This window comes from Ranitomeya variabilis, chromosome 2 (genome assembly GCF_051348905.1).
Source record: "Ranitomeya variabilis isolate aRanVar5 chromosome 2, aRanVar5.hap1, whole genome shotgun sequence".
In the NCBI taxonomy this organism is placed as follows: Eukaryota; Metazoa; Chordata; class Amphibia; order Anura; family Dendrobatidae; genus Ranitomeya; species Ranitomeya variabilis.
The window spans coordinates 181,302,720-181,315,677 of NC_135233.1; the positions used below are offsets into that span (position 1 = coordinate 181,302,720).

General features: G+C 42.9%; 1 protein-coding gene across 1 annotated transcript in view; it reads right to left on the reverse strand.

The window, feature by feature from the left end:
• The window catches only part of PGBD5 (piggyBac transposable element derived 5), a 257,759-nt gene that overhangs the window by 138,166 nt on the left and 106,635 nt on the right, over nucleotides 1-12,958 (reverse strand). Inside the window, exon 3 of the mRNA XM_077283257.1 lies at nucleotides 12,391-12,525. Coding sequence (XP_077139372.1) covers nucleotides 12,391-12,525 — 135 coding nt within the window. The remainder of the gene's footprint in view (nucleotides 1-12,390; nucleotides 12,526-12,958) is intronic.

Below are 12,958 nucleotides of genomic sequence, written 5' to 3' on the forward strand. Positions count from 1 at the left end.
TTAAAGCAGCAGAGATAACAGGCTTTAAAAACAGGCTGGTACATAGATATGGGAACAGAACAGAGCTAGCTGCATATATATGGAAGCAGAACCAAGCTTGCTGCCTACATAGATACTGTAACAGAAGCAAGCTGACTACATAGACATGAGACCGGAACCAAGATTGCTACGTAGACAAGAAAACTGACTGGAGCTTACTACAGAGATATGGTAGCAGAACTGAGCTTTCCACAGAGAAATAGGAGCAGAACTGAGCTTACTACAGAGATATGGGAACAGAACGGAGCTTACTACAGAGCTATGGAAGCAGAACCGAGCTTACTACAGAAATATAGCAGCAGAACTGAGCTTACTATGTCTACTACAAGATACGGAAACAGAACCAATACATATCTTACCAGAATCTAGATTACTACATTGATACAGTACCAGAACTAAGGTTACTGCTTAAATATGGTACCATAACTGAGCTTACTTACAAACATACATACAACTCCAGAAACAAGGACATGTAAACACACAGTATGGCAGGGGCATTGCTAGGGTCCTTAAAGATCAAGGGCCCAAGACCCAAAGTGCATGTCTCCCCATACGATCACCCTATAGCCATTTAAAATCGCATGTATATACACTGCTCAAAAAATAAAGGGAACACTAAAATCCCACATCCTAGATATCACTGAATGAAATATTCCAGTTGTAAATCTTTATTCATTACAAAGTGGAATGTGTTGAGAACAATAAAACCTAAAAATTATCAACATAAATCACAACTAATATCCCATGGAGGTCTGGAGTTGGAATGATGCTCAAAATCAAAGTGAAAAATGAAGTTACAGGCTGATCTAACTTCAGTGGAAATGCCTCAAGACAAGGAAATGATGCTCAGTATTGTGTGTGGCCTCCACATGCCTGTATGATCTCCCTACAATGCCTGGGCATGGTCCTGATGAGGCGGTGGATGGTCTCCAGAGGGATCTCCTTCCAGACCTGGACTAAAGCATCCGCCAACTCCAGGACAGTGTGGTGCAACGTGGCGTTGGAGGATGGTGCAAGACATGATGTCCCAGATGTGTTCAATTGGATTCAGGTCTGGGGAATGGGCGGGCCAGTCCATAGCTTCAATGCCTTTATCTTGCAGGAACTGCTGACACACTCCAGCCACATGAGGTCTGGCATTGTCCTGCATTAGGAGGAACCTATGGCCAACTGCACCAGCATATGGTCTCACAAGGGGTCTGAGGATCTCATCTCAGTACCTAATGGCAGTCAGGCTACCTCTGGCGAACCCATGGAGGGCTGTGCAGCCCTCCAAAGGAATGCCACCCCACACCATTACTGACCCACTGCCAAACCGGTCATGCTGAAGGATGTTGCAGGCAGCAGATCACTCTCCAAGGCGTCTCCAGACTCTGTCACATGTGCTCAGTCTGAACCTGCTTCCATCTGTGAAGAGCACAGGGCGTCAGTGGCGAATTTGCCAATCCTGGTGTTCTGTGGCAAATGCCAAGCGTCCTGCACGGTGTTGGGCTGTGAGCACAACCCCATCTGTGGACGTCGGGCACTCAGACCATCCTAATGGAGTCGATTTCTAGCCGTTTGTGCAGACACATGCACATTTGTGGCCTGCTGGAGGTATTTTGCAGGGTTCTGGCAGTGCTCCTCCTGTTTCTCCTTGCACAAAGGCTGAGGTAGCGGTCCTGCTGCTGGGTTGTTGCCCTCCTATGGCCCCCTCCACATCTCCTGGTGTACTGGCCTGTCTCCTGGTAGCGCCTCCAGCCTCTGGACACTACGCTGACAGACACAGCAAACCTTCTTGCCACAACTCGCATTGATGTGCCATCCTGGATGTGCTGCACTACCTGAGCCACTTGTGTGTACGTTGTAGAGTCCGTCTCATGCTACCATGAGTGTGAAAGCACAACCAACCTTCAGAAGTGACCAAAACATCAGCTAGAAAGCATTGGTACTGAGATGGGGTCTGTAGTCCCCACCTGCAGAACCACTCCTTTATTGAGCGTGTCTTGATAATTGCTAATAATTTCTATTTGTTATCTATTCCATTTGCACAGCAGCATGTGAAATTGATTGTCAAAGAGAGTGGCTTCTCCCTCTTTATCGGCACACTGAGATCATGACTGTGTGGTCCTGATGTTTGTCATGGCAATTCATGAGCAAATAGAGGCCTTAGAGTCTGCTGGCTACACTGACCTGTTATAAAGTCTACGACATTTAGGTTGTAAAAATCAACTTTTTCATTCCTATCATGCCACTTTGTATTAATTCCTGAAAAGCACCTGAAGGGTTAATAAACTATCTGTCCGCAGTTTTTCAGTATGTCAGGAGGTGTTGTTTTTAAAATCGTATCAGTTTTGTGTGTTTTCCAATATATAGGACCCCCAGGGTCACTTCAAACCTGGATAGGCCCTTAAAAAAATTATTTTGCAAATTTCCTTGAAAAAATGAAAAATTAATGCTACATTTGTAAACCTCCTAAAATGCTAACAAAATAAAACAACATTTAACAAATGGTGCTGATGTAAAGCAAACATGTGGGAAATATTATTTATAAGGCTATGTGCCCACGTTGCAGAATATTTGCAGAATTTTCCTGGTAAATACCGGACTCCATTCGCGGCTGAAATTCCACAAAATTAATGAACATGCTGCGTTTTTTTCCACGATCCACCTGTTGGATTTTCATTACTACAAAACAGAAGCATCTACTGTCATGATTCCCAATGGCAGGGGAACATCAGAACACAAAATAACGGACGAGCTCTGGGTGATGGAATCTCGAGCTGACCGTGAGCTAAATCTACCACACAACTAATAGTAGCCAGGGAGCATACCTACGACTTCCTAAATGCCACGCGCCAGCCGGAGGACTAACTACGCCTGGTAGAGGAAGGAACAGACCTGGCTTACCTCTAGGGAAATACCCCAAAAGATGATAGCAGCCCCCCACATGTAATAACGGTGAGTTAAGAGGAAAAGACATACACAGTATGAAAGTAGATTTAGCAAAGAGAGGTCCACTTACTAGATAGCAGAAGGATACAAAAGAGGACTTCACGGTCAACTGAAAACCCTTTCAAAAAACCATCCTGAAATTACTTTAAGACTCCTGTGTCAACTCATGACACAGGAGTGGCAATTTCAGCCCGCAAGAGCTTCCAGCTACGGAGAATAACAAAAACTGCAAACTGGACAAAAGATACAAAACAAAAGGACAAAGTCCACTTAGCTGATCAGCAGACTAGTAGCAGGAACATGCAATAGGAAACTCCCAAACACTGATGGGAGCAGGTGAACTGAGACAGCAAAGCACACACAAGTCACCAGTACCACCAGCAACCACCAGGGGAGCCCAAAAAGCGGATTCACAACAATCTACCATTCCAAGTTTGGCCTTGGAATTACAACAAATGAGACCACAGTGTCAAAAATTAAGCCAACCTCGCTTCAAGCAAAGGAGTTTAGGGAGTCATCTGTCCTTATTTGGGACAAAGTAACAATGACTCACCATTTTAATATGAACGCTGTGGATAATTTGTTCCAAGACATGAGGAAAAAAAAGACCATTTGGTGGAAAAGTTTTCATAAACGTTGGTGACTTTCGTCAAACCCTACCAATAGTGGAAGGTGGAAAAAGAGCCCAAATTGTACAGTCCACCATTAAATACTCAATCCTGGAATCCGTTTTCACGGTTCCAGTATGAGAACGTCTCAGGACGAAGTGGAGTACCACTCACGGTTACTGAAACTTGGCAATGGAGAGTTGTCAAATGTATATGGTATACCAGAAGATACAATTGAAATCCCGAATTCTTTTATTGAAGAGAGTGATTTAATTACAGCTATTTTTGGCGACAATTGAGATTACCGATGCAACGGTAGAAGCAATTGCCAATAAAGCAATTCTTACGCCATTGAATGATGACGATCACGCCATGAAAGAGAAAATTCTTAGTCAAGTTCAAGGTGAACACTCAACATATCACTCCATCGACACAATTGTGGAAGAGGAGGGTGTGATTCTCATAGATTACCCTGTAGAGTTTCTTAAAATACCAATAATAATATAACAATGTATATACAGCTCTGGCAACATTTAAGAGACCACCACATGAAAACCCTGTCATGGGCAGCCCAATCTCCACACCTGAACCCCATTAAAAACCTCTGGAATGTAATCAAGAGGATGATAGATAGTCACAAGCCATCAAACAAAGAAGAACTGTTACATTTTTGCACCAGAAGCAGTGTGAAAGACTGGTGGAAAGCATGCCAAGACACATGAAAGCTGTGATTAAAAATCATGGTTATTCCACAAAATATTGATTTCTGAACTCTTCCTGAGTTAAAACATTAGTATTGTTGTTTCTAAATGATTATGAACTTGCTCTCTTCGCATTATTTGAGGTCTGAAAGCCCTGGGTGTTTTATTTTTTAAAAAATTTTGATCATTTTTCTTTGCCAGAAATAAAATACAAAAATTATTCGGAGATATGTCAAAAGTTTGTTCTTTTATTCTATAGTTTACATTTTACTCAAAAATATACCTATAAAGAGAAAAATCAGACAAACTGAACATTTTGAAGTAGTTTCTTAATTTTTGCCAGAGCTGTATATGTATATACATACATACACACACACCGTTTATTATCACAAAATTATATCATCATCAAAAAGTTAATTTATTTCAGTTCTTCAATACAAAAAGTGAAAGAGTGATCTATTTCAAGTGTTTATTTCTGTTAATATTGATGATTATGGCTTACAGCCAATGAAATCCCAAATGTCATTATCTCAGTAAATTAAAATAATTAACAAAAAACTCCTTCAAAGGCTTCCTAAGCATTTTAAAAGGTCCCTTAGTCTGTTTCAGTAGGCTCCACAATCATGGGGAAGACTGCTGACTTGATGCATGTCCAGTAGGCAGCCATTGATATACTCCACAAGGAGGGTAAGCCACAAAAGGTCATTGCTAAAGAAGCTGGCTGGTCACAGAGTGCTGTATCCAAGCATATTAATGGAAAGTTGAGCGTAAGCGAAAAGTGTGGTAGAAAAGGTGTACAAGCAACCAGGATAACCACAGCCTTGAAAGGATTGCTAAGAAAAGGCCATTCAAAAATTTTGGGGAGATTCACAAGGAGTGGACTGCTGCTGGAGTCATTGTTTTTGTTATATGTTTTACAGGGACTCTATCATGCCCCGGGCTCTTCAGATGCTGCTGCGTCTCAGTTGTGGTGTGGGCCAATTACATACAGTTCTGGGCCCTCCGGTTCTGCTCTGTGTCTTAGAGTCCCACAAAAGCCTTGTGCTCCCGGTACCCGGCTGCTGTGCTTTGGCTCTGAGGGTGTCCGATCGCAGTTCCCCTCTGAGTCCTTTATCACTCTTCTGCTCCTTTCCTCTGTCGCTCCACCACATACAACCCTTCAGGTTATCTCTCTTTCCAGAGGCTGCAGCTCCCATGTGGCTGCCAGACCTCTCTCTCTGCTACAGTACAATTTATGCTTTCTTTCTTTTCTCCACTCATGGTTAGTGGTTGGGTGAAAGCCATTTATTGTCAAACTACTGTGTTTTCTCTTTTTAAATCATAATGACAACCCAAAACATCCATATGACCCTGATCAAAAGTTCACATACCCCATTTCCTAATACCGTGTATTGCCCCCTCTAACATAAATGACAGCTTGAAGTCTTTTGTGGCAGTTGTGGATAAGGTTCTTTATTTTTTTAGATGGTAAAGCTGCCCACTCTTCTTGGCAAAAGCCTTAAATTCCTGTAAATTCCTGGGCTGTCTAGCATGAAGTGGCTCAATAATATTGAGGTCAGGAGACCAAGATGGCCATTCCAGTATCTTCTCTTTGTTCTGCTGTAGCCAATGACAGGTAAACTTGGCCTTGTGTTTTGGATTGTTGTTATGTTGGAACATCCAAGTACGTACCATGCACAGCTTCCGGTCTTATTATTGCAAATTTGCCTCCAGTATTTGCTGATAACGTGCTGCATTCATCTTTCCTTCAACTTTGACCAAGTTTCCTGTGTCTTTGTAGCTCACACATCCCCAAAACATCAGCGATCCACCTCCGTGCTTCCACCTCCGTAGGAATGGTGCTCCTTTCATTATAGGACTTGTTGACCTCTTTCCAAATGTAACATTTATGGTTGAGGCCAAAAACTTCAGTTTTGGTCTCTTCACTCCAAGTAACCTTTTTCCAGAAGTTTTGGGGCTTGTCTCTGTGCTGTTTTGAGTATTGACTCCTAACTTCATTAGGAAGCACACACATGCTGTTTTACACACTGTATTGTGTGTTATGTCTCAGGTACATGTGCATGAGGCTGGAGTATGAACCAATAAAATGTCTACATAGAGTAGCAGTAGGTGGGCCCTCTGGAATCAATCCCACCTATGGGCTCTAGGCACTTCAGTTTGACCCTTCTCATAAATATTGGACTGACACAGAGACCAATATTCACATCTGGGTAATGGACACAAAAAGTCTAGCACACACTCAGAACATTTTTTTGAACCAATGATGCTCTTTCCTTGGAATAAAAGAAGCCCTTGCACTTCTCTGCTTCTGTGTAAAAAAATCTTCAGCTGTGTTTTTCTCCAGAAAATATTCTGTTTTAATCATTCATCCACTGCAGGAGTATTCAATGGAGCTGGAAGTGTCAACTCTTACTCACTTCCCTTGTTCTAATTAATCTCAGATGTTTAATTTGAGGGAGGGGGATATGTCCCCTCTCTGGTGAGGTTTTATGGAATTTTAATTTTTCTATACAGTGGGTACGGAAAGTATTCAGACCCCTTTAAATGTTTCACTCTTTGTTTCATTGCAGCCATTTTGTAAATTCATAAAAGTTTATTTTTGTTCTCATTAATGTACACTCTGCACCCCATCTTCACTGAAAAAAAACAGAAATGTAGAAATTTTTGCATATTTATTAAAAAAGAAAAACTGAACTATCACATGTCATAAGTATTCAGACCCCTTGCTCAGTATTGAGTAGAAGCACCCTTTTGAGCTAGTATCGTCCATGAGTCTTCTTGGGAATGATGCAACAAGTTTTTTACACCTGGATTTGGGGATTCTCTGCCATTCTTCCTTGCATATCCTCTCCAGTTCCATCAGGTTGGATGGTGAACGTTGGTGGACAGCCATTTTTAGGTCTCTCCAGAGATCCTCAATTGCGTTTAGGTCAGGGTTCTGGCTGAGCCAGTCAAGAATGGCCACAGAGTTGTTCTGAAGCCACTCCTTTGTTATTTTAGCTGTGTGCTTGGGGTCATTGTCTTGTTGGAAGGTGAACCTTCGGCCAAGTCTGAGGTCCAGAGCGCTCTGGAAGAGGTTTTCATCCAGAATATCTCTGTACTTGGCCACATTTATGTCTCCTTCAATGGCAACCAGTCATCCTGTTTCTGCAGCTGAAAAACACCCCCATAGCATGATGCTGCCACCACCATGTTTCACTGCTGGGATTGTATTCGGCAGGTGATGAGCAGTGCCTGGTTTTCTCCACACATACCTCTTAGAATTATCACAAAAAAGTTCTGTCTTCATCTCATCAGACCAGAGAATCTTATTTCTCATAGTCTGGTAGTCCTTCATGTGTTTTTTAGCAAACTCTATGCAGGCTTTCATATGTTTTGCATTGAGGAGAGGCTTCCGTCAGGCCACTCTGCCACAAAGGCCTGACTGGTGGAGGGCTGTAGTCCATCTCCCTACTGCATCTCTGGAGCTCAGCCACAATTATCTTGAGGTTCTTCTTTACCTCTCTCACCAAGGCTCTTCTCCCACGATTGCTCAGTTTGGCTGGATGGCCAGGTCTAGGAAGACTTCTGGTGATCCCAAACGTCATCAATTTAAGGATTATGGAGGCCACTGTGCTCCAAGGAACCTTGAGTACTGTAAAAATTCTGTTGCAACCTTGGAGAGATCTGTGCCTTGCCACAATTCTTCTCTGAGCTCCTTGGCAGGTTCCTTTGACCTCATGATTCTCATTTGGTCTGACATGCACTGTTAGCTGTGAGGTCTTATATAGGCAGGTGTGTGCCTTTCCAAATCAAGTCCTATCAGTTTAATTAAACACAGCAGGACTCCAATGAAGGAGTGGAACCATCTCAAGAAGGATCACAAGGAAATGGACAGCATGTGACTTAAATATGAGTGTCTGAGCAAAAGGATCAAGAAGTATCATTTCTCCTTGTGGAGATTGACATCTTTTATCCTAAGTCATGTGACAAGGCTCGCTAAAGGGTCGACATTGACTTTTAGTATTACTACTTCCAATTGGTGGTACTAGAGTTCTAGTCCTCTTCCTCTCTGAAGAGACAATGAGCAAAAGGTCTGAATACTTTTGACCATGTAATATTTCAGTTTTTCTTTTTTAATAAATATGCATACATTTCTACATTTCTTTTTTTTTTTTTTCCAGTCAAGTTGGGGTGCAGAGTGTACATTAATGAGAAAAAAATGAACTTTTTTGAATTTGCCAAATGGCTGCAATGAAACAAAAAGTAAAAAATTTAAAGTGGTCTGAGTACTTTCCATACCCACTGTATGACATATTCTTATATATTTCTTTATCTAGTGGCTACTTTTTAAATGGTCTCACATTTGTTTGTATTGTGTCCTGCATCAGCCTCACACATTTTCTTACTATGTGGATTTTAAATAATTATTTTATCATGTAAATTGTGTCTTACAATAAAATATTCATTATATGTATATTTTTTATTTAACAATTTTTAATTATGGAATAGTTATTATATGACGCTATTGTTTGGATCTGTTTATACCTTTCTCAATTTTCGATTATGGTACTTTTTGGCTTAGGCCCCATACATCAGTTTTTTGCCGTCAGTCACAATCCGTTGGCTCGACGGATCCATTGCAGAATGTGAAAAACTGATGAGACGGATCCATTTTTTGAACGTATCCAACTAGCGGATCTGGCTATTTGGATCACCATAGGCTTCCATTCTAGCAAACGATGGACGGCGCTGTCCGTTTTTTCATCGCACACAAAAAACGTTACTTTGTCCGTTGTCTCTGGCCGGCGGACAAACAATTTACGACAGATCCGGCGAACAATGGATGAAACTTGAGGCCATCCATCGCAATCCGTCCCTAAGTCTATGAGAAAAAACGGATCTGGAGGCATTAGTCGCCGGATCCGTTTTTTTCAAAATTCGACGGATTGCGACTGATGGCAAAAAACTGATGTGTGAAAGGGGCCTTTATAGGTTCCTATGTGTGCTGTATGTCCCAGTAAAAGAAAAATGTTATCCTATCTACCTCTAGGGTGTATGCATAGCCTATCCTATCCTTTCTTTCAGTCCAACAATGTTATAAGCCAGTGTAAAACTATATTTTATCTCAAACATGCAGAACTTTAGTTAAATCTAGATTGTAAATATTATCATTAAATGGCAATAAAGCTCAGTAAGATATTGCATGTTATTACTGGTCATCTATATATATATAAGAGGCATCGTGATTACTCGCTAATCCCGCCCCCTGCACAGTGGCTCCGACCCCACCACATCACCACACATAATCCAGCCCCCCACCACATTACCACACACAATCCCGCCCCCACCACATTACCACACACAATCTCGCCCCCACCACATTACCACACACAATCCCACCCCCACCACATCACCACACATAATCCTGCCCGCCCTCCACATCACCACACATAATCCCACCCCCCACGACATCACCACACATAATCCCGCCCCCTCACCATATCACCACACATAATCCCGCCCCCCCACCACATCACCACACATAACCCCGCCCCCCCACCACATCACCACACACAATCCCGCCCCATCACCACACATAATCCTGCCCCCCCACATCACCACACATAATCCCACCCCCACCACATTACCTCACATAATCCCGCCCCCCCACCACATCACCACACATAATCCCGCCCCCCACCACATCACCACACATAATCCCGTCCCCCCACCACATCACCACACATAATCCCGCCCCCCCCCACATCACCACACATAAATCCCGCCCCCCACCATATTACCACAGATAATCCCGCCCCCCCACCACACATAATCCCGCCCCCAACCACATTACCACAGATAATCCCACCCCCCCACATTACCACACATAATCCCGCCCCCCACATTACCACACATAATCCCACCCCCCCACATTACCACAGATAATCCCACCCCCCCACATTACCACAGATAATCCTGCCCCCACCACATTGCCACAAATAATCCCGCCCCCCACCACATTACCACACATAATCCCGCCCCCACCACATCACCACACATAATCCCGCCCCCCACCACACATAATCCCGCCCCCCACCACATCACCACAGATAATCCCGCCCCCCACCACATTACCACACATAATCCTGCCCCCCCACCACACATAATCCCGCCCCCCACATCACCACACATAATCCCGCCCCCCACCACATTACCACACATATTCCCGGACCCCCACATTACCACACATAATCCCACCCCCCCACCACATTACCACACATAATCCCGCCCCCACCACATCACCACACATAATCCCGCCCCCCACCACACATAATCCCGCCCCCCACCACATCACCACAGATAATCCCGCCCCCCACCACATCACCACACATAATCCTGCCCCCTCACCACACATAATCCCGCCCCCCACCACATCACCACACATAATCCCACCCCCCACATCACCACACATAATCCCGCCCCCCACCACATTACCACACATATTCCCGGACCCCCACATTACCACACATAATCCCACCCCCCACCACATTACCACACATAATCCCGCCCCCCACCACATCACCACACATAATCCCGCCCCCCAGCACATTACCACAGATAATCCCACCCCCCACCACATTACCACACATAATCCCGCCCCCCCACCACATTACCACACATAATCCGGCCCCCCACATTACCACAGGAGGCTCCGTCCCCACACATTACCACACGAGGCTCCGTCCCCACACATTACCACACGAGGCTCCGTCCCCCCACATTACCACACGATGCTCCGTCCCCACACATTACCACACGAGGCTCTGTCCCCACACATTACCACATGATGCTCCATCCCCACACATTACCACACGAGGCTCCATCCCCACACATTACCACACGAGGCTCTGTCCCCACACATTACCATACAAGGCTCCATCCTCACACATTAACACATGAGGTTCTGTCCCTCCACATTACCACACGAGGCTCTGTCCCCACACATTACCATAAGAGGCTCCGTCCTCACACATTAACACACGAGGCTCCGTCCCTCCATGTTGAACTAGATGGACTTAAAGTCTTCCTTCAACCTTAATAACTATGTAACTATGTATGTTACCACACGAGGCTCCGTCCTCACACATTAACACATGGGGCTCCGTCCCCCCCACATTTCCGCACGAGGCTCCGTCCCCCCACATTAAGATCTTTGAAAATGACGAAAATGACTATACATTTAAGTGTGTTTACAGAGAAATTTTAACTTAATTTATGTTTTGTTATGAAATTTGTTTAGATGCTAGAATGAATAAAAAACGCACATCTTACTGAATCCAGTTTGTTTTTGATTTTACACTGTGAATAAAATGTATTATTAGTATTATTCAGATTTTTAATGATTATTATTGTTATTAACTTCATTTTAAGTTAATTAACCACCTGCGTAAGCGCTATTGAATGTTGTCATTATTTTCTTTAGTTTAATCACCAGCAGCGTTAATTAGACAGCAATGAGCGTGCCGAGAATTAGCTGGCTGGAAACAGCTAGTATTATCCTATGGGGTGGCCATAAAACATCCTGTGTCAGGAGATTTAACAATGCAGTTTCAACAACAGTGATAACATGTACATACAATTACAGCTGAGAAGAGTCATAAAATGAGAACTTTAGGGTAAAAAGCCAGTTTAATAAAGAAACTGAGCATTTCTTAAAAAAAAAAAAAAAAAAACACATAGAAGCTTATTTGTACTTTACAAACTTAAAAGGGTATTCCCATCTTGAAGACCGTATCCCAGTACCTCCAACTAGAAATGTAGTGTAGTTTTTCTGATTGATTATGTTTCTTTCCTCATGTGCAGGCATTGCATGACCTTAGGTATCCACGGTTAGGACCACTAGCAAATACCGTAGCTAACGGTCACTATATCAGTGGTCGCAACCATGGATACCTAAAGTCCTGCAATGCCTGCACATAAGGAAAGAAACATAATGAATCAGAAAAACTGTACTACAATTCTAACTGGAGGTATTTGATAATATTATTATTATTACACTACATAGTGGGATAGGATCTTGGAGATAGGATTATGCCTTTAATGCAACTTATTCAGTCCATGCTTACTTGAGAAATAAATCCTGTTGAGGAGCACTGTCTGACCCATATACTGAATTTTCTTTTCTTTTTTTTTCGTAATTCTCGCCCTGTACAAGAAGCAATAAAGGCTGGATCTTCATCAATTAAAGGTTCATGAAGTACCTATGAAAAATTCAGGAAGGACATGTTAATTCAGTCACATGGGACACTTTTATAAGCATTCTGAGTAAATCCTGTATTCTATACATATATAGGAATACACACACACCATGATTGCTAAAGTTAGTAGGGTTACAATAAATAAAACATAATTATAGCAGCAGGGTAGTGACATAGTAATGAGGAAATATAAATTATAAAGATAAAAATTAATTATGTAAAAAAAAATCAAAACAGCAAATACTGAACAGAAAGTGTTACTGCTTCGTAGAGGACGAGGACTAGAACTCTACTGCCACCTATAGGAAAAAGCAATCCTAAAAGTCAGTGTCAACTCTCTTAACAAGCCTTGTCACATGTCTGAGGATAAAAGCAATAACCAATATCTCAGTTTGCAGACACGGTTTTGGGGTACTTCCCCTCATCAGTGTGAGAT